This window comes from Phasianus colchicus, chromosome 3 (assembly GCF_987193195.1).
Source record: "Phasianus colchicus chromosome 3, bPhaCol1.hap1.1, whole genome shotgun sequence".
NCBI lineage: Eukaryota > Metazoa > Chordata > Aves > Galliformes > Phasianidae > Phasianus > Phasianus colchicus.
Window position 1 is genome coordinate 63619249 of NC_143438.1, and position 22918 is coordinate 63642166.

At 36.5% G+C, this 22918-nt stretch overlaps 1 protein-coding gene across 2 annotated transcripts in view; it reads left to right on the plus strand.

Annotated features, from left to right (window-relative positions):
* The window catches only part of KCNB2 (potassium voltage-gated channel subfamily B member 2), a 192497-nt gene extending 171018 nt beyond the window's left edge, over positions 1-21479 (plus strand). For both annotated transcript variants that reach the window (XM_090137711.1, XM_090137712.1), the window contains exon 3: positions 11579-21479. In XM_090137711.1, the coding sequence (XP_089993837.1) occupies positions 11579-13741 (2163 nt within the window). In that variant the 3' untranslated portion in view covers positions 13742-21479. The remainder of the gene's footprint in view (positions 1-11578) is intronic.
* The last annotated feature ends 1439 nt before the right edge of the window (positions 21480-22918 follow it).

Genomic DNA, 22918 nt, shown 5'->3' on the forward strand with positions numbered 1-22918 from the left:
CAACATACTCAAACTCCACTTGTGCACTGCATCCAGTTCAAGGCAATAGCAAAACTTCCTCTGATTTCCTGAGAATAAAACCAGAGCCCATGGCACAAGTAGAACATGAATGTTTGAAGCCTAACAGATATTTGTAAAACCTGGAGAACATTGAAAATTTTAGACTTGTTTCTGTCCTGGATAAAATGGACATTTCTTGAAAACCCTATTCGGCACCTATTCAGCCCAAATTGTTCCTGCTAAAGCTAAGCATAAATTTTTACCTTAGTGGAAGGCTTGTGCAACTTAAAGGCATGTTCCCATCTTGTATGTGTTTAGTCTGAGCTCACTACAGATGAGCAGTGTAGTAATATAGCGTGATCATCCAATAAAGACTCTATATATCATAGAAAAGAATAAAAAAAACAGTTATTAATACTAACTTCCTGCAGCTTCGTTTAAATACAAATCATACAGGGAAAGAATCCTAACAGATTAGGAAGTAATTCAGCCTTTCATGTGCTATTCATAGTCACTTGGGGTGCCAGGTTCTACCATCTCTGTATGACATCCAGCTTGGTGTAATGGCTATCTTGGCATGGTTCTGTAAGTCTTTTCTGAGACTGGAACACTTAGTGCATTGCTTAACATCCAACACCGCCAAAGAACTGTTCTTAATATAATGCCCACCTTTGCAAATTTTGTCTGTGTAGCCACAATGGGAGATAAAACTCCTGACAGCATAGCTTTCAAAGTCACTGGAGGAAATAAGCTTTCTTAACCATATCAATGACAAACTTGACAATGAGGGTAAGAAAATCTACTCAAAATACATAGCTCTGTTCCCAGATTCATCCCATCAATTTTCTCATGATAGCTCTACCAGCAGCGTGTTTCCATGGGTTAAAGATCCAAAATAGCACAGCATCTCAAGCTTCATTCTGAGTAAAGTTTGCCTATCCTCTTAAGTTTACAAAGACTCTGACTCTTGCTCCTAATTATTCAGAATTCCAGTAGATGCTGAATTTGTAAGATTAGAAATTAATAAACACTAAATTCAGTACCAGTAACAGCAATAAGATCTGACTAAACCCCATTTAGATTATTTCTGTCTGGATGTGCAAGATGAACATTTACTACACCATTAGATGATCTCTGAGTGTGTGCCTGGCTTAGGCTTTTCTTAATGTGTTCTGTTTCCACCAAACTGCCTTACAGTCTGTAGTGCCATCTTACCTATCAGTGGTAAAACCTGTACTTCCTGAGGTACATCCATTCAAGCAGCAATGAGAATAAGGCCAAAGTGTTATAAAAGACCCGTCATCAAGGTTCCTTATATGATTTGTGGTAGGCAAATTCTTACCCAACTGTTTTAATGATCTCTTCAGCTGCTCTGGATTATAGTAGGGAAAATGAGGATTTGAATTCCATGAAGTTATTCAGCAGACCGCTTTCTATTATATTATTCCAAAATTATTCACTCAAGTTCTCCATTTGATTTTTGATTATACTGATACTTAAGCTGCTTAAATATTTTTTTCTAAGTAGCACAAACTCTATTGTGTGACATCTTCACTGGTTTTATTATTCTTAATGGTTGGTTTAGAACTCATCTAAACAAGGTTATATTCCATCTCAGTCTGCAGTGTAGTCACAGCCTCTGAATGCTACCTTTTACTTTATATTTACACTATACTTTGGCTTTACTAACTACTTGATTTCTTCTCCACTTTTCAAGTGGTCAGTTTTGTGTCCCAATAACATATCTTGTGGAGTTGAAAGGTTTGGTAAATTTTTATGTTACATCTATATCTGATCTAATCACGGAATCATAGAATGGCCAGGGTTGGAAAGGACCTCAAGCATCATGAATCTCCAACCCCCTGCCACATGCAGGCAGATTCAACCTCCGCATTTAATACTAGACCAAGCTGCCCAGGGTCCCATCAAATCTGGCCTTGAACATCTCTAGGGACGGGACATCCACCACCTCTCTGGGCAGCCTGTTCTAGCATCTCACCACTCTCTCTGTAAAGAACTTCCCCCGAATCAGTTTTGGATTTCTTATTGAATGGATTAAGATTGGAATTTTATTTAAGCTGCTGCATGTTTTGCCATACTCTAGAACTAAACTTTCTTAATATTTGATTTATCTTCCTGTGTTTCATTTCAGAAAACATTCTAGAATTTGAAACTTAATGTAGACAGGAGAAATACTTCAAAATGTCAGTAGGATATTGAACAGCTAAGCAGCTCTTTCTTTCAAATGAAAATTAGGTATGGAAGATCAAGTGATTATTTGGTGACTGCACTCTCAGTATGCTTTCATAAGATGGTTGTGTACTTAGAATAAGAAAACATACAAACATACTGTAAAGCAAGTTAAAACATACTAAATATCTTTTTTAAATAAAGCACACTGAAAATATATCAATTATCTGTCTTTATCTATCTGTATGTACCAATATACTAATGGTTGTGTATTATTTAATTATTTATACTAACACAGGTATAAAATAAAAATATTATATATTGTGATTCTAAAGTTAAATCAGTGTTCTTTTTAGATATATTTATAGTGAATTTTATTAATTTAATGAGCTAAAAATTCCATGGTGAATTGAGTCTTTTAAGTTGTAAATGGAAAACATATAGACGACAATTTCTCCCAATAAAATTAATTCTTTCCAGGACATGCAAAAAATGAAAGGCTGGTAAACAGGTGTGTCTACTGTCTTCCACTAGATCTCTTATTTATTTAGTTAGTAGTTCCTTCCTTATTTGTTTGTTTGTTTAAATTACTTCAGGCCATAGTCCCAAAGTCTTTGAGGCATGAAATGTATCTAACTAACAAAGTAATGTGTGCTACAATATGATTGCATCTTAAAATTTGATATATGAAGATTACATATATTTCTGTTGAAGCTACAGTTATTATTTTAATGTAATAAACATGAGCTTATCTAATAATGAGAAGTATACTGTGTATATTGTCTGTAGAAGTCTAAAATTGTTATCGGGAAATGGGAGAAAGGAAGGGTAATAGCTTTACAGATAGATAAAAAAGAAAAAAGTTAAGCTATGCAGGCCTTCAAGAAGAAACAGACTGGATTCTTTACCTAACAATTTCACTGATTCCGCAAGTGTGGGAAATATTGGCATGTGCTTTATAAAAATGTAGATTGATGTAGGCATTTTACACAGAGCTGCAATTCTGACATATATATAGAAGTCATGAAGCCAACTTAGAAAAAACTATTTTAGAAGTGTGAGTAAAGATTATGTCTGACTTCTGTGCCTGTCATAATTTCAAATAAGGCTGAGTAGTAAATCTCTCTGATAGATAACAGAAGTCCTCAGGTGGGAGGTCATCTTTTCTCACTGAATTATATTGCTAGAAGGCAGTCTAAGTCAATTATAGAAAGACAGAAGAATAAGAATAGTGTAACAATAATCTCAACCTGGTTGTCAGCAAATTAGACCGAAGTGTACGCTCCAGGTTAATAATCTGAGGTCTCAACTGTATACAATTTCTTTTAAAAGTAAATGGTAAATACAAACAGTGAGAATCAAGAGAACAAATTTCTACTTTTTATAGTATCTCTTTTTGAAAAGTTACACTCAGCTTTCTATTTTAAGTTGATGGTTAACATCAAAATGAGTAATATCAAAATAAATCTGTATGCTGGATCTGACGATTCCTCCCATTATAGAGATTGAACAACCTATAATAAAAGTTTTTAAGGCTAAATTATTAATTGTGGGTTTGTTGTTGTCGTTGTTTGTTTGTTTCCAAGTTGTTATTAATAATTAAATAATCAATTAATAATTAAAGCATTGTACCAGCATTATCTTTATTTTTTTCTATATAACATTCGTAAATATTATATTTTCCATACCTTCCCGTATTTAAGGTGATAGAATAAAACGCTTTTGCGCTGCATGTCGGTGCATGGCGTTTGCAACCCACAGTGCCAGCTGCCTGTGTTCAGCACCCTGGCTGGGGACAGCTCCTCTTCCAACCTCACTGCGGTCCTTTGGGTTGGCTGGGGAGCGCTCGGTTCTTCGGCCCTTTGTTTTTGTGGGTTCTTTCTTGTTTTTGTTGTTGTTGATGATGATGATGATGTTTGCTTGCTTGCTTGCTTGCTTGCTTGTTTGTTTTAAATGACACTTGAAAATGGAGGCAATGTTTTGTGCATGCAAGGAGTTCAAAACAGATTTCAGAGATTAGTCTGCCAGGAAAAGGTTGTAGAACTGTAAGCCCTTCATCATGATGAAAATTCTGAAGTTTAGTACAGTCGTGAAAGTATTTATCATCTGCTCAGAAAATTAGACAGCTAGTACAAAACACAACCTCAGCATAAGAAGCATACCAACTGTGATCATCAAAAGGTTAAGAACACTTGTGAATAAAGATAGGTAGGGGTTTTATTAAAGACATTTCATCTATTGTTTGATGCATCTGGATGCCTTTTCTTACACAAAGGCAAACTGTTTCATCTAAAAATAATATTTAGGGAAGTAAAATGGAACCACCAAAAAGCTCTGCAGAGATAATTATTCTATAAATAATGCCTTTTATATGACTATTGAAGTTATTTTGTGTGTGTGTGTGTGTGTGTGTGTGTGTGTGTGTCTTTTATCTGTGCCATGGAGTTAAATCTTTCCTGTTCTTACACAGAAGATATATCATGATATAACTGATTTCATCTGTCCGGCTGAGATGGCCTTTTGCTGTTCAACAAAAAATATTAGAATTGACTTGATATGGCTTTTAATCTATGTTAGCAAATCTGACAATTGGTGTGAGCAATAAACAGTATTCAGGTTTCTCTCCATTCTCATTTCTTCTCCACACTGAACTGAATATGTATTATTCTTCCCAGTGTAGACAGTCTTCATCTGTGATTACCTGTGGTCTCTCATCTTTGTCAGTCTAACAGGTTCTCCACTTATCATCCTCATCCCATGCTCACAGTTATTTATAGCAGGTTTCATCAGGCCTGTGCTGGCTACTGAAGACACAGCTAACAGTGAAGGCTCATAAACCATTGCCTAGCAGTGGTGTATAGTACAGTCTCCCTGGTTTCCAAGATCTTTGTCACCACTTTTAGTTACAATGTTTAGTAAAAATATCCTGCAAACTAAACATGGATTTCTATTATATAGCTAACATAGCACTAGTTTTCTGGCGAACTTCGATGGTACTCATATTTGAATTCATAAATGCTCAATCTTTATGACGCTCCCAGAGCTCTTATTTTGCCATATTATCTATCCACTGGAAGACTGTGGTTATACAAAACCACTTCCTTACTCAGCCATAATCAAATGCTCAAACCCATATTTTACTAAATCTTGATGCTGAAAGTCTAGGTGGTTTGAACTCCAAAGTAATCCTTAAAGGAATAGTAAGTCATTAATAAAATGCAGTTTGCCCACCACATAGTGCAGGAGAGATGTATTCTATGACTGTTACCTTAATAACACAAACACAAAAAGTAGCAATGTACCTGAAGCAGAAAGAAGGAGAAATGTATTTTATTACTGTTAATTTAAAGCAGAAGTACAGGATCTTACTTGGGTGGAACTACCACTGAACTTCTGAGGATATGATAGGAAACTTATACGGAGCCAGTCATGAAATCTTCAGTGAAAATCTCCCATACACCTACCCTAAGTTATAAAGGTGACATTCATCCCAATGCAAAAAGACAAAAAGAAAAGGCTGTACATCGCTTAGTCCCCAGATAAGTACGACACCAAGAGCTTAGCCTTCACACATAGTAGCTGCTGTCAGGCTTAATGAATATCCTTAAAAGATCAATGCAGAACATTTTGATGGAGTCCTTAAAAATATTAATAATAATGATCCAGGGAAAAGTGGAAATGAAAGGTCAGAATTCTAAATAATATCATCAAAGAAAGAGATGAAGAGCAGCAGAGGGAAGCTGGTCAGTGATTACATGTGCTGTCAGAGCCATTATCAGATATGTTCTTCAAAGGGCAATTGTGATAGAGCTGTAAGTTGAATTAAATCTGTGGTGTTCTGTTAAATTATTCCCCTGTCTTCCGTCTTATTTTTCAAAAATTAAACGCTATTCTGTGTGGACTCTTAGATCTATTCTAGGCATCTGCAATCAGAAGTTATGCTGGAAAGGTAAAAAGAGATGAAAGGTGTACTCTGAAACAGTAGATATGCACGAACAGTGCTGTCTTATGACATATTTTTTTGCAGTCCGGCCAGGAACAGCAGTGGCAGCTGCTGAAGGCAGTGTCATGTTGCTGAACTGAAAGGTGTTGTTATTGGCTGGTAAAATGTCCTTGTACTTACTCAGTTTGTACAAACATAAAAAGTGCTGGTACTCAGCACTGCTGAAATAAAGTATAAAGCCCTTTCCCCCTAAATATCTACAGACTCATGTTCAACCTTGAAATTCTTTGTAGTATAATGTTTTTAGTTAGAAGGTGGCTCCATGTGTAGTGTTGTCTTTGCTGCTTCCATCAAAATCTTGTTTGGATAGTCCCAGTTACCAAGGACCAGACACACACAGTATAGCTGCAATATAGCTGATAGAGCTCCTATTGAGCAAAACTTTTCATTCCATTGCAAACTCAATACCATCATCTTGAGATATGAAAAAAATAGAGCGAGAGAGAAGGAAAGAGGGAAAGAGTGTGAGTGAGAGAGTAAGAGCTTCATTTTCTAGAATTATACTGTTCTTTCATTTTGTGGTGAGTGGAGTCAATCTGGATGCAAGCAGGGATCTCTGTAAGGACACTTATACAAGACGCAAGTGTGGTATCTCTGAACAGCCTAGACCAACTTCAGCTATCTGCCCAAATGTAGATCTAGATACGCCTTTCACAACAGCAGACACATCTGAGAATGTATAGGTAACTGCAGCTAAATGCTCAAGAAACTTGGTGAGTTCTCCACAAATGCTTGTCTATTTATAAAAGTTTTTAAGGAGCAGAACAATGACTATTTTGCCTGGTTTGCTTTTTCTAAAGCCCAAGATAAAGATACTGCCAGAACACTTTATATGAAGACAATGCCATAAATTTAAATGCAGAAGAGGGAGAATATGTAGCAGCCTGGTAAATTTCATGCCTGTAGAGACTGAGATTTGAAAAGTAGTGAAACTATTGCTATCTGTTATTGAATAGCCTAGATCTTATCCTAGATCCTAACCTGGAATAAAATTAAGGAAACAACGCTGCTAATACCTAATTACAGTTTGAAGCCTATGCTAATTATATATACTGCTTTGGCTGTTAGATATGACTCAAGTGATTATTTTCTCCTGAGCAGCTGTGCTTTAGTGTGAACCTAATGTATACTTTTTCTCTGCTTTATATAACAATTACATTGTTATATTGGCTATGTCAGAAGCCTTTTCAAAATGTCAGTAGTTGCAGAACTGCAAGGAGCAATTTGAAGCCTATTCTATTATACCTGTATTTTCTGTCTCAGCTTGTATGCTCATTCTGTATAGAAATCCTTACAGTGCTTGCAATAATGAGCAATGAGATGAAAAAGTATATTGGATGGATGCACAAGAAAAAAAAGACTTTAGTGGGTTTGGTGACAACTTAATACTGGAAAACCACGTTTTCAGGAGACTGTTACCCTGCCATCCAAAAATCTGAAGTGACATTATCTGCAACAGATTGCATCATTAGGTCAAGGGATGTTTTACTATTCTTTTAATCAGCAGTAAATTCAAATGCCTCATACTCAGCTCATAAGAAAGGACTGTCAACACATCCATTCTTTTGGAAACATTTTTATGTTTATAAATTATAATTTGTAAGGAAATACTTTTAAAGTGTTGAATTTGTAATGTGTTTTTTGTGGGTGGTTTTTTTTTGTTGTTGTTTTTTGTTTTTTAGAACCACAGCTAAATGACGAGCTGCCAGAATATCTCATTAAAGCAGAATATGATTTATTTCCTGAAGTACAGATTAAAAATAATGTCAAGAATTGTATCACTAAGATTTGATTGTGGACTGTTTGAAGTGCACAATGTTTTCCAGGTATTTCAGTCCAGAATACATTTCCAGAATCATGTCCAGAATCAGAACACAGGAAGTTTTGCTAGTAAAGGCTCAATTAGAGAGTGGGTGTTTTTACTGTTTCGATAAGCATAGCTAGCTAGCAGATTGATACAGTTTTGGTAATTTCAGTGTTTCTATATAAGCTACACTTGTACTATGGGGATTTACCAGTGTAACACTATTTGCAAGTGCTCTTTATGTAGACTGTGAAAAGGGAATCAGTTTTCTTCCCATTCTTCTCATAGTTGCTATTGTTCTTTCTATTGATCTTCTGCTACTCTGTGTCTAAGGAATTGTAAAATTTAATCAATTGCAATAATTAAAACATACTGTATGTGAATGATGCACAACTTCAATTACACAGCAGAGTCCCAGACAAATAAAAGTTTGAGATTATTACAGTAGAAGCCAAAATACTTTCTTTTGCTGTAATCTTCTCACCCCAGTGATACATTCATAATTGTAGGTGATATCTAGGGAGGTGATTGTCCTCCTGTACTTGGCTTTTGTGAAGCCCCATCTGGAGCATTGCGTCCAGGCCTTGGGGCCCCAGCTCAAAAAAGATACGGAGCTGTTGGAGCATGTCCAGAGGAATATCATGAGGATGATCAGAGGACTGGAGCATCTCTCCTTCAAAGAAAGACTGAGGAAGCTGTGCTTGTTCAGACTGCAGAAGAGAAGGCACCAGTACCTAAAACGGACCATGGGAAAGATAGGGAGGGACTCTTTATCAGGGAGTGCAGTGACAGGACAGGGAGTAACAGCTGTAGAACAAAAGAGAGGAGATTTAGATATTAGGTGGAACTTTTCACTCAGAGGGTGCTGAGGCACCAGAGAAGTGGTGAATGCCTTATCCTTGGAGATGTTCAAGGCCACGTTGGATGGGGCCTTAGGCACTCTGATCCAATGGAAGCTGTCCCTATCCACAGCAGGGATGTTGGAACTAATGATCTTTGAGGTCCCCTTTAATCCAAACACTTCTATGATTCTATGACATGTATAAAACATTAAAAAATCTCAGGCCTGCTATTTTGTGCATTTTATTAAATTCAGATTTGCATGTTACCAGCATATGGTGTGGTTTCAACAGTTTGTTATTGTCAGAAAAAAAAACATGGGTGATAACCCTGGACATGAAAATTATATAATCAGCATCTATGAAGTGACCTGTCTTACATGGAATTTTAACACTGTCACACAGTGGAAGAAGGGATGCTATATAGTGAATCATGATTTTCCTAGGATCTTTTATATGCTGGTGAATACCCAGGCATAAAATAAATTTCTTATAACAGACTTCGAAACACTAGCGTTTCCTAATTAAAATCAGTTTGTTGACAGACATATTCTCATGATTTTATTTTCTAAGAACAATGCGTGTCAACTAATTGTGTCCCTAGATTATGCAGTTTTTTCTATATTATTATTTACATACTGATGCAGGCCAAAATGAGGAGACTGTTGGTTTCAGTGGCAGAAATTAAAAGCTCAACAATTCTGTGCCATGTTTATTATATTTTTATTTGTTCTTTGAGTTTTGAAAGCATTATTATATTATTGAGTAAGTTAGAGAACTCAAGCATGCATTAGTTACTTTGCAGTAATTTTGTGGAGAACCTAGTATACTCTATTTAAGCTTCAAACCTTTTCACAGTGAAATCTGATACAGTCTGATTTCACAGTCTGGAAAGTAGTCATTGCTCTGCAGTAGTGTTTTCTTTTGTCTGCCTGTGCCCTAGCTACAGGCCATCGCTCATGCCATTATTCAGCCCTGCCTAGGTATTTGAGTGTTACTGCCTTCATTCTGTTTTATCTTCTCAGCAAACACTTTCCTAGTGCTGGTCTTTTTTCTGTTGTGGGCAGCAGTTATAATGGGATGTGTACCCCCTACACAAAACAGATTAACCAGAGTACTTCTGGATGGGCTGTATGAAGAACGAAGACAGTCAGCCAACAACTCACTTGGTAGGAGGTGTAAGCAAATTTTAACTCTGCTAAGAAGTAAAACTCAAAAGAAAAAAAAAAATGGCAGAAGCAGCACTGGTAGGGAAAAATACACATCTGTTTGAAATATTTCTACATATGAAAGGTGCTACCTGTTCTGTCTAAGCTGGAAAAAGGCCGAAGACAGAATGTAAGTACAAGATGATGCCAAACACAGGCCCTCATAATGTGAGCAGTTCTGCTTGTGCTTAGAGAGCTCGCTTTATGCTTAGTAACCCACAGCTGAAATAGGCTTACTGCTGTTTTTTTCAGAGGTACGGTGAGGTGGTATTTTCATCTCTTGAGCTGTTATCACTGCTGTGACCAATCTCTTCTTATATACGATACTGCCCAGTTGCATTTCACTCTTCTTGGATATCACAGCAAATTTATTAGCCCTAGTGTGTGTTTGCAAGCACATCAGATATCACTGAATGGATTTCACAGTACCATTTCTGACAAATGAGAGCAAATGCTTTTAAGAATGAGTTTAAACTGAGCTTTAAAACAGAAAATAATTTTTAAAATAGTTTATTTCCACATTTTTAATGAAAACACAGACATAGTCAGGACTTTTAATCAAAGCAATAATGTATTTTTTTCAAGTTGCCAACATTACCTGGAGTATGAATAAGTAAACTTTGTAGTAAAAATTTTATGTTCTCTGGTAGATCCATTTCTTTTCTCCTGATGTCAGTTTTGTAAGTGAGAATGACCAGCAACTCTGGGCAACGTGAAGGGGCATCATGCATGAGGGGTCTGATTCCTATCAAAATCAATGCCAATAATTTTATGGAACCTATCTCTTGAGAAAGAACCCAAAGCATAGTGTATAGAAAATTTATTTATTATTATATTTATTTATTAGAAAATTATAGAAAAATATTCATGTACTTTCACCTTTTAGTGATTACAAGAAACAAGGCTTAATTTCATAATACTGCATATTTTTTAATGTTCTAACCCTCTCTACCTATTTCTACCTTCAATTCTTTTAGCACCTAAAATGTATGCAGACATTGCAACCAGGCAGATCTGTTCCCCAGAGCATTGCCTCTTGTTTTCATAATTTCAGCTTCTGACCCATAAATTTATGCATGACTTGGAAGGTCTCTGCACATATTAAATGGACAGTTTACACTGTATTACCCAATCATTTCTCTGCACTGCCCTAAGTTCTGTATAATTACATTTAATTCAGAAAACTAATAGATTAATATTCTGCACATTAACAGGATTCGTATATTCTTTACTCATTAATTTGCAATAATACATCTTACCTTCTTATGTAATTTAAAAAATAGTAGGACCACTTGGCTTGCCTTTCTGAAAGGCTTATTACAAACAGTAAAACAATCAGGCTTTGACCATGTCCAGATGACTGCAATGTTTTCTCTTTGTGCAAAAAGCAAAATGTTAAAATAAAGAACGCAGGAGTCAAAACAGCTTCCTTCATTCTGAGTTTATTTGACACGTACACATTTTAAATAATTTAAGCAGACTCTGACAAATGCACTTGCACCAGTCTAACCAAAACATTTATTTTATTTTACAGATTTTGGCCATTGTGTCCATTCTGTTCATCGTACTGTCCACTATTGCTTTGTCTCTTAACACGTTGCCAGAGCTTCAAGAAATAGATGAATTTGGGCAGCCAAATGACAACCCTCAGCTAGCGCATGTTGAAGCTGTGTGTATTGCTTGGTTTACCATGGAGTACCTTTTGCGCTTTCTGTCCTCACCAAACAAGTGGAAGTTCTTCAAGGGGCCGTTAAATGTCATTGACTTACTGGCTATCTTGCCATACTATGTCACCATTTTCCTCACGGAGTCCAATAAGAGTGTACTGCAGTTCCAAAATGTCCGACGCGTGGTTCAGATATTTCGTATAATGAGGATCCTAAGGATTCTTAAACTTGCCAGACATTCAACAGGCCTTCAGTCTTTGGGTTTTACTCTCAGACGGAGTTACAATGAATTAGGCTTGTTGATACTATTTTTAGCCATGGGGATAATGATATTTTCAAGTCTTGTATTCTTTGCTGAAAAAGATGAAGACGCCACCAAATTTACCAGTATCCCTGCATCATTCTGGTGGGCAACGATCACTATGACTACTGTAGGATATGGTGACATTTATCCTAAGACTCTGTTAGGTAAAATTGTAGGAGGACTTTGCTGTATTGCTGGAGTACTGGTTATAGCCCTGCCTATTCCAATTATTGTGAACAATTTCTCAGAGTTTTACAAGGAGCAGAAAAGACAGGAGAAGGCAATTAAGAGGAGAGAAGCACTTGAGCGAGCTAAAAGAAATGGCAGCATTGTTTCCATGAACCTGAAAGATGCCTTTGCTCGCAGCATGGAAATGATAGATGTAGCAGTAGATTCAGGTAAGCCTGGTGAAGCAGCCAACCCAAAGGAGACACCCGATGACAACCATCTGTCACCAAGCCGGTGGAAATGGGCCAGAAGGACAATGTCTGAAACAAGTTCAAACAAATCTTATGAAAACAAATACCAAGAAGTTAGCCAACAAGACTCCCATGAGCAATTAAACAATGCCGCAGCATCCTCCAGCCCACAGCACCTCAGTGCTCAAAAGCTGGAGATGCTATATAATGAAATTACTAAAACTCAATCTCAGCCTAATCTTAACGCTGGTTACCAAGACCAGTCCGCAAAGCCACCTACATATGAAGAAGAAATAGAAATGGAAGAAGTTACAGGGCAGAGAGACCAGTTGCCAGCTGGACCAACAGACGTCATCACGGACATAAGAAGCACATCTAGTATCGACAGCTTTGCCAGCTGTGCCACTGACTTCACAGAAACAGAGAGGTCTCCACTTTCTCTCTTTCCTGGCTCTCACTTGCAGATGAGGCTCCCAAGTGATTCTGCCAACCCAGAAGACAACCAAAGAGTAAGGAGTTCTCAGTTTATGTCATTCACAAAAGACAGAATGTTTTCTCCAACTGATATCACCTTTGACTATACTCCAATCGAGAGAGCTATTACCAGTGATGGCAGTGGGACCCAGACTGTTTTGCACGGTCATTTACATTTCGACACTGCCATGGAAAGCCCCAAAAGTTCTCTGAAAGGTAGCAATCCATTAAAATCCAGATCCCTTAAAGTTAATTTTAAAGACAATAGAGGTGGTGCTCCTCAAACTCCACCCAGCACTGCAAGGCCATTGCCTGTGATGGCAGGAGCAGACTTTCCCCAGGCCACCCCTCAGCACATCAGCACCATTCTCTTGGAGGAAAATTCACCCCAAGGTGAACGACCTTTACTTGGTGCTGATGCAGCAGGACTTTGTCAGGGACCTTCAAAAAAATCATCCCCTCTGTTTCCCAAACAAAAGATTTTCACTTTCCCTTCAAAAGAGAGGAGAAGCTTCACTGAGATAGACACTGGAGAAGAAGAAGAGTTTATGGAGTTACATGGTGTAAAACATGAGAAACAACAAGATATTAAGACAAATTGCTGTGGGGACAAACACAGGGATGGCAACCATTTAACAGAGGAGCCACAGGTCAGCTCTTCACCCAAAAGCATGAGTCACAACTGTACTCAAGACATTTACCATGCTGTGGGTGAGGGGAAGAAAGACAGTAACCAAGAAGGCCACAAAATGGAAAACCATTTATTTGCCCCAGAAATTCATACGAGTCCAGGAGAAACTGGTTACTGTCCCACACGTGAAACTAGCATGTGACTAGTTACAGAAGCAATAAAAATACTTTTTCTTAAACCACAGTTAGTAATGCCTATGAACTAAAACATGGAAAGCCTCAAAAAAAAGTGCATAAAATGTTATTTTTGCATGGCATGAAGAGTTCTTTAGTTTAAATACTGTTTAATTAAAAAAAAAAAAAAAAAAAAAAGACTGCTTTTTGTAAGAAACTGAAAAAAAAAAAACAGGAAAAAAATGACTCGAGAACAGTAAATAAAATAAAGAAAGCTCTGCTAAGAGCCAGTGTTCTGCAACATCTGACATTTTTGATCCTTTCACTTATGATTGTAGACAGGTTTTGAACTCTTTTAACTTTTTGGTTCTCTTGGTTACAATGAATTTTAGAATTTGCACATGAAAGGATAAAATGTCAATGCATGCATTCATAACGATGTGAAACAAGGTGCTGCAGGCTTGCAAAATGCATATATTTGTAAATAGTTTGGGGTTGGGGGGAAAGCTACTGTTAAAAAGGATTTGTGGAAAAAGAATTTCCTGGGACACAGGTACTTCCTTCACAGCGTGCTGACTGGAGGTTTTGTACAGACTTATGTTGCAAAATTGCAACTTCTACTTAAAGCATCTCACCTATCTTGCTTTCTGTTAAAAAGCTCATGAATATATCTGTTAATTAAGGGACTACAGTATCTTAGTTTGTCTGTGCTGTAAATCATAGGGGGGTTTTTTTGTTTTTTGTTTTGTTTTTTGTTTTTTTTGTTTTTTTTTTTTCTTTGCATAACTTTTGTTATTGCATTTGTCAGTTTAATTGATGATCCTGTGAGGAAAAAAAAAAAAAAAGATTTAATGACCAGAACTTGAGACATTTGATATTTTTATAGAATACTGCCAACATTTCATAACTAAGAAAAAAATGTTCCATTTTAAATTTAAACAGCAACAACATAGAATTATTTCTGTGGCAATAAATAGTGCCAAATGGCTATCTTGATCTCAATCTCTTAATATATTTTATATTAAAAGAAATATTATTCACATTATTTTTTCCCACTGATTTAAAATATTTGCTTCTATGTGATCTTCGAGAACTCTTGATAATTCTTCTTCCACTCTATCTCCAAATCCCCTTCTTTACATACCACACCCATACTTCACTAAGGGCAGTGCTATTGAAGCCATTATGGTGTGAAGACATAAGGCACAAACTTGAACTGACAGATGGTATTACCTGACACACCATCTCTGCCTCAATCCGTTCTCCAGTGGCTGTTCCAAAAGCTCAGTATATGCTTTTCCTTATGCATAATGAAGGGAAATGTCAATGCTTCCACTGACATCTACCAAACAGCTTTGCTTTCTCTGGTATTCTCCAGCTTTGTAAAAGAAGAGTGCCGAACCAAAGCCTTCATTACAAACAGTCTGAAAAAAAAGCTACTAATTTTTTATCCAGCATCAATAGCTTCCTATGCTATAGTCATAATAATAATAATAAAAAACCCACCATAGATGGTTTCTATTTCCTAAACCATAAAAATTTCATTCAGTTCATTAATCCTAATGAAATATAGCAAAAATGTAGCTACACTAATGTGCCCTATGAAATGCTCTTTTTTTTTTTAGGAAATCAGAATGCATGTCTTTTTGTTTGCTGTCCTCTGATTTCTTCTGAAGTTGGATGCTCCCAACAGCTTTGTCAGTGCAGTGAGTCCAGCCTCACAGCTAATAAATAGGCAGAAGGCTCGGCAGAGAAGTCTGATGAGCATCAACTCCCTGCTGTTCTATGGGCTTATTGCCTGAGACTGAGCCTCTCGCTTCGCTATGCACAAAAGGGAGATACTGCTTCTCTCAGGTCGGGATTATTACAATAAACCTTGTAAAGGCTGTGAGACAACAAGGATGGGAGCCTTAAAAGCACTTTAGACCAACCAAAAGCTGGTTGATCACATCAGGCTTCTACTTCCCATAGAGGAGCTCAGTTAAATTTTACCAATATATCATTTTCTGTTATATAAATTAGTATAAATCAGCACCTAATGCATTTGATGTAAAAAAGCAAGCATTTTATTGCAACGTTGTCCTCTGCTTGACATGGCTGGGCTGATGCCACAGCCTGCTCCATAGAAAAGAGGCAAGTTTGAAAAGCACTGGTGGCTGGACCAAATCCAGCCAAGTATACCACAAATTCTTTGCTTAAGTAATCAAGTTTTGTAAGATTAGATTTCCATACATACAGTAAGTTTTCTCCTCACTCATTTGAAACACTGGGAATATAATGTTATTTCTTCAGAACAATGTCTGGTCATTAATTCTCAGAATAAAAATGATATATATTTTTTTTAATTAGTTGCAGTTCATTGCAACTTGTTGCTGCATTCAATTTTAACTATTTCTATGGCATCCTGCTTAATCATGTTGTGTCTCACTGTCCCAAAACTTAGCTCTTAAGTATTTTAAAGTCATTAATCTTCTATATTTATTTTTATGTTTTCTTGCTAGATATTTTCAGTGACAAAAACTAAATGCCAGTCAATTTTTATATGCCTAAAGTGTTGGTCTGTATTTTCTATGTGCAGTTTTAATGAAATCACATGGGCCTGTTCGATCTGCCTTTACATCCTAGTGGATAAGAAAGACCAAATTAAGTCCAAATGGGACCTGATCCCATGCTCTGGATCTACAGAAAAATCCCATTCAAGATAACAGTGTTGTTCTGGAAAGGCTGAGGTCTGTGTCCTGTGTCTAATATGTACTTTTTCTCCCCGCTGACCCTTACACTTTTGGAAAGCCCCCTTGGATCAGTGTCATTTTTGGAAAGGGAGGAGTCCAGCCATAGGGAACTTATTTCAGGAGCAAAGATTTAATTCTTTATGCTCTCCTGAACTAAACCAGTACTTTATGCAAACTTGATTCTACCCTATGGAAAGTTTAACAGTAAAATCAAAATTCAGTCCCTGTGCAGATGAATTCCCCTGAAACCAATGAGCGTCTGCCAGAAAAAGGGACTGACTGTAAACAAGGACAGTACGATTCTTGCTTGGGTACAATCAACAGTAAGCCAGTTGAGAAGACCAGGCCCTTATTGACTGCCATATTTAAAACATTTTTCAGAGAAGCACAGTTATTTTGAAATTATACAAGCAAAAGAAATGCAATTCTCTTTATTAACAGATGTTGTATTTTTTTTAAAGCTTTAAAGCAAAAGGATCAAGCTTTAGAAGTGCTTTTGTTATAATTTCATTGATTCATTACATACTTTTGACTATGCTGAATATTATTTCCAGAGTGAGGGGGTAGGACATTTGGTATTTCCAGTCTTGGCTGCATACATGGGACCCAGTCCTGCATACCTAGCTCATGAATAACTCCTGATCAAAATATTTACTTGACTAGTTGCAGGACTGGATCTGGATGTGCTGCACTATAGCATGCGCAAGAAGTACAGTCCAGGACCTCTTCATTCATCAAGAATATGAATTGCTATGTAGCAAATTATGCAAACTACCTGAGTATATTTTTCTGCTTTTCTAAAATTTCAAAGCCATTTCGACCTATTATCCATTTGCCACAGTAAGGGGAGGGTTTTTTCAGTCCCGGAGTCAGCCTCCAACAGTTGTGGAATTTTTAAACAACTTAAGGAGCCCTGAGACAAAGTTACTCCCCTGTGCGTCTGAGAAGAGTCTGACTCTTCATATCGCTGGAAAATGAAGATTGTTCAGGGAGATAGCTTTGCAATCAATTTTTTACATTTTATACTAACTGCAGAATCCTGAATCAAAGTTGTAATTAATTTTCAATGGTGAAACCAAATGAACACGTTTAAATGATGCTCACAGAGTAATCAGAACAATTTTTGAGTAGATAGTAACATGAATTCAAATGGAGGGTGGGGGGAATCATGTATCGCACAAATTGCAAAGTAAGTTCATACAGGAAAGCTGTTTACAGGGGAAGCATATAAAGAATGTAACATGGTATAGAAAGTTATTGCACTAGGGAATTTATACAAAATACAGTTTTTTAAACAAAAACACAAAAGGCCTTTTAATGCTTCAGTGTCTAGAATATAGGAGCTTCTGTGCTAATGCAGAAATCTAATGCACTGTGTCCTCGCCTCAAAATTGGTCTCAAAATTCAAACATTACTGATGTCAAAGAGGTGATATCTGATCCAACACTAGAGCAACTTAAAGAGCTGTTTCTTTTTAGTACAAGGTTATGCAGCCAAAAGTATGCACAGAAAATTGTATTTTTGCCTATAACATGTGTACAAATCACAGTGACAATTGGCTTCTAGAGTATTTCCATAACACCTGGCCTTATTTTTGTGTTCCTTGCTCACTTCTCTAAGCGATAAACAACTAGTTCATTTAAAACTAGGTTTCTTCCTCTATGTATATCCTGAGCTTAGATCTGTTTGAAACAAGGTTTACCTTCAAATTACCTAATTAAGTCCTTCACTCTCATCCCTAAAGCACAGTTCAGTACAAATGCTACTTGTTTTTTTCAACTCCTACTGCAAACACAGTCAGTCTGGTAAAAATGTCCAGGGCCTACCTAACCATCTTTTTTCATTCATATGATTTTGGGGTCAATTCATGCCCCCCCCAAAAAACCTTTTAAAAGTAAAAAAGAAGCAAGGAATATGTTTTTTTTCAAAGTAGCACAGATCAAGCAGGAAAAGTGTTTACAGCAAAGAGGGAAGAAAGACAGAAAACCGTAAGTAAACAAGGCATGCTTTAATACACTATATAGAGATATAATAAAACATACATTGATCATACTTATTGAAACAAAAGTGACAGCACAAGTTAATTTCAGACCTACCCCATCTTAAATTTTAACATGGAACCAACAGGTCTCTACTGAAATTTTCAGTGATGTTATTACCCAGTTGCCTAACTGAAACACCTGATCTTGTGATTGCTTTTCAAAAGACTTTTCTGAAAAATAAGATATTCTGCATACTTATCGTTGTTGATCTTTGGATCTCTTCCTCTTGCCCTCCAAGCACCAACCTTCTCCTCGCTTGGGAGCCATCAGAAAACAAACATGATGATAGATGTGTCTTGTTTTTCAGGAAAGTATTTTTGTAGCCTGATGCAAATAGCCAGATAGATAATAACTCCATTTATTGCATTTGAACTGAAGAACAGGAAGAATGGTATCCTTTTATTTCTGTTATTGTTGCAGCCAAACCCTCTCACAACTTTACAAGTTTTCCAGCTTTACAATGCTCTGTATTCTCTGGTGTGCCCCTCATCCTGCAAGATGTTTCAATGCATTTGTTCAGTGCTTTTGAAGAGCTTGCTTTGTTAAAAGCAGTTTTTAATTCACTATTATGTTAAGATAGCCGTCAGTATTTTTGTCTTTTGTCCAATACATTCTTATTAATAATGATATTCAGTTTAAACTCTGGCTGAAATGCTTTCATACTGTAAAACAGATCAGGTGTTCTGGGAACCAAATCCCTTGCAGCTCTATGAGCAGATTTTTGCTGACAGTTATCAGTTTCCTCACTGAAGAAAGGTCAGATGACTGGCAAGCATAGACAGAACTGTATGCATCATGCAATGGTTTCTTGCTCAGTAATCATATACCATGTTACTTGACAGATGGAGTAAAAAAGACATCCTTGTATTTCTTCCATTTAAGTATTTTTTTTTTAATGTTGTGTTATGATATTTAAGTATTACCTTTTAGCTGCAATGGAGATCTCTTCCAAAACAGCAGCAGTACCTCATAAACCCATATTATTATTGATTGCTATTTAGTTTTCTTTTATGACACCTAGCACAAACCCAGATGGATCTCACTGTAGAACAACAAAGTAGCACAGGAATATTATTGACCTATTTAATTAGTAGCTAAAAAACATTTAATTTGAAAGATAAGATTATCTTAATTATACTTGTGAACCAAACTGGGTGGTGATGTCACTATGCTAGACATTGACTGCAGGCCTGTGATTAATGTAAAGCCTGAATCTAAGAGCAGTCTGGGTAATTCGTTCCATTTTACCACTTTAGTTAATAATTTTTTACCTCAAATATACATACAGTATGAATACAAACAAATGTCCGTGCAAACAGCTAAGCAGTGATGGAAGATCAGAAGCCTTAGTATTTTTTCCCATCTACCATGCCTCGGTATCTTTCCGTTTAGATGTCAGTTGGAATTGATTTAAGTTGCAGAGTTAGAGGGGTTCAATGGTGTGCTTAGTTGCTCTGATCTCTAGGCCATATCTTGTAAAAGGTATTTCAAGAAACAGTCTATATTCCTTATTCTATTGCTTTTATGATTGCAAGGTTAAGGGCATATGTTCTATATTGATATTTTGGCTCTATGTTTTGCTCAGATAGCATCTCTCAGTGGAGGCTCAAAATACAAAACATATATGCCTACTCTTGAAGTCCTTAAGCAGAAAGCCAATGGGAATTCTGCCTGTATAAAACTGAAGGAAGGAGCAATATATTATAGCTTTAGGCAAAAGGAAGTTTCTAACACATACTGCAAAATGAAAAAAGAAATCCATCTGCTAAGATGCAGACTTTTGGATTTATACCTCTGAATTTTCAAAGTTATGCAGTTTTACCTATGTAACTCTCAAAAGTCAAAGGAGCCATGCTGATAAGAAACATGGAGGGACTGGTGTACAAAGAACCTGAGAGTTGAATACACAGCCTATTGCTTTAAGATCACTGTAAATATCAACTAAATATGTACTAATTCATGTTTATAAGTTATTACTGTGTCAGTTTCATAGATCCAGTAGCATGACTATTATTAGTTCTGTTGAGTTGATGAACTTTACTTTGTATTCCTCTGTGAATGCTCTGAATGCTGCAAACAAAAAAAAAAAAAGCACAACAGTATTTTTCAAGTTCTCTTGGCGCAATAGCAGTGTCTTCACTATTGTTCAATTTTACAGAATTAGCAACATTTCATCATGAACTGCTATATTAACGACATACCTTTCTTTTAATGAACTGTCACTAGGAGATAAAAGCATATGTGATAAGTCTTGTCTAATCTCATTCATCTGCCTTTACAAAATGCCCCAGACGTTTTGTGGGAGAATATGCTGCTTTAGCTTCATGCATTGTTTGTATTTGGGGGAGGGGCAGGAAAATAATAGGGCATTTTGCAATGGTAATTGCATCAAACACGCTTTTTTCATTATTATTGTATTTGTTAGAAACATTTGGATTTAATTTCTTTTCGTAGATAACTGTTTGTCAATAGCTTTATTTTTTCAGCTAACCATCTGATTCCATTAGAATAATAACTTCTCATATGTAGTGGTATTTGTATCAATGTCTCCATATCAGCTGCATTTTAACTTCATAAAAAAGGAAATGTGGTTATTATTTTTGTCATACTAGATTTTGCTGATCAACTAAGTATTTCTGCACCAATCTACATATTAATATGCATGTTGTAGTCTGTACAATTGTTCAACATCAAAATATGTTTAATTTATGTCAAATGTCTGTAAAATAAATGCATTGTTCTCCATTTCAGTCTGATAGAATAAGCAGGATAGTAAATAAATGTGTAAATGAATCATCTGTGTCTCATTTCAGTTCTCTGCATGAAACCACTTTACATTGAGCATTGCATATATACCAAAACAATAATCCATAGTGTCTTCAGATTTCATTACTTGACTTTCCTATACAAGGATCTCTGGCAGACAATGTATATAGAAAAGAATAATTTGGCTATGCAAATAAAGTCAGAATCCACCAAAAAAAAAAAACCAAAAAAAAACACAAAAAAACCTACAGTACTTCTAAGCCTTTTTTCTCTCTTCAGCATTACTACTAATTACTGATTGCACTGTCAAAGATATAAGATCTCAGATTGCTTTATGAGGGTGAGTAAACATTCCTGCAGAAGCATGGAAGCAGCTGGTTCTGGATATTCAAGTCTCAGCACCTCTGCCTAATATTCAGAGGAGTGGATAAATCAGGACCTAGAACCCTAGTATCTCATCTCAATTCTACAGCAGCCTAAGAAAGAAATGGAGTTAATACTATCAAGAAAAGGCAAGTACAGAAAATGCACCACTTTACTTGAGCAATCTGATCTGTGGCTGAACTCAACCACAGATGGAATGCAAGCAAACTATTTTATGCTAGACTGCAAATGTGAATTGTCGTAAGATTGTTTACATGGGTGGATAATTAGAGGACAAGGGGGAATGGTTTTAAACTGAGACAGGGGAGGTTTAGGTTAGATATTAAGAGGAATTTTTTCACTCAGAGAATGGTGACACACTGGAACAGGTTGCCCAAGGAGGTTGTGGATGCCCCATCCCTGGAGGCATTTAAGGCTGGATGTGGCTCTGGGCAGCCTGGTCTGGTGGTTGTGACCCTGCATATAGCAGGGAGGTTGAAACTAGATGATCATTGTGGTCCTTTTCAACCCAGGCCATTCTATGAATTATGTCCTAAGGGAAGAAGCATTAGCAGACCTGGAATAGAGCAGGTGGTAAAGACAAAGTACTGAGATGCCAGAAGGCAAGGGTAAAAGTACTCCCCTGCTATGTATACAGTAGGGAAATCTCAAGCTTTTCTAATATAATCATTATTTCTAATATAAACATTAGAAAACAAAAAATCTAAACTATCAAGATATCACCACATTAAACCTTAATTTACTGTAGAGGCTTAAACTATGTTTCTGCTGTGTCTATCACTGCAAATTTTCACTGAATATAAAAAAAACTGTGTAATGTCTGTTCAGATGTTTTTAGTCTCTAGGAACCACATCCACTCCTGAATCTTTATAAAAGACTGAAATGGAAAAAAAAAAAAAAAAAAAAAAAAGACTACATTGTAGTATGCAATGGGTTGGGTGCTTTTTAAAGCTTTCACAGCACCTCATGGATCACAAGCCTCAATTGCCTGCATAAGCAAATGGGGAAGAAAAGTGGCTACAAAAATCTTAATTACCTGTCTGTGGTGACATCCAGTCAGTTTCCAGGCCAGACAAAAAAGAAAATAGTTTTCTGAAAAAAGCCTGCATTCTTGACTGCTTAAACTATGGTTTTCTTCAAATAAAACGTTCACTTCCTTGGATATATTCAAGAGTTGTTGTTAACAGAGCTGACTCATTTTCAGATGACAGCCAATAAATCCCCAAGTAAAATAACTCAAACTACTGTTCGAACAGCATTTTTCAGTTCTTAAAGGTTCTC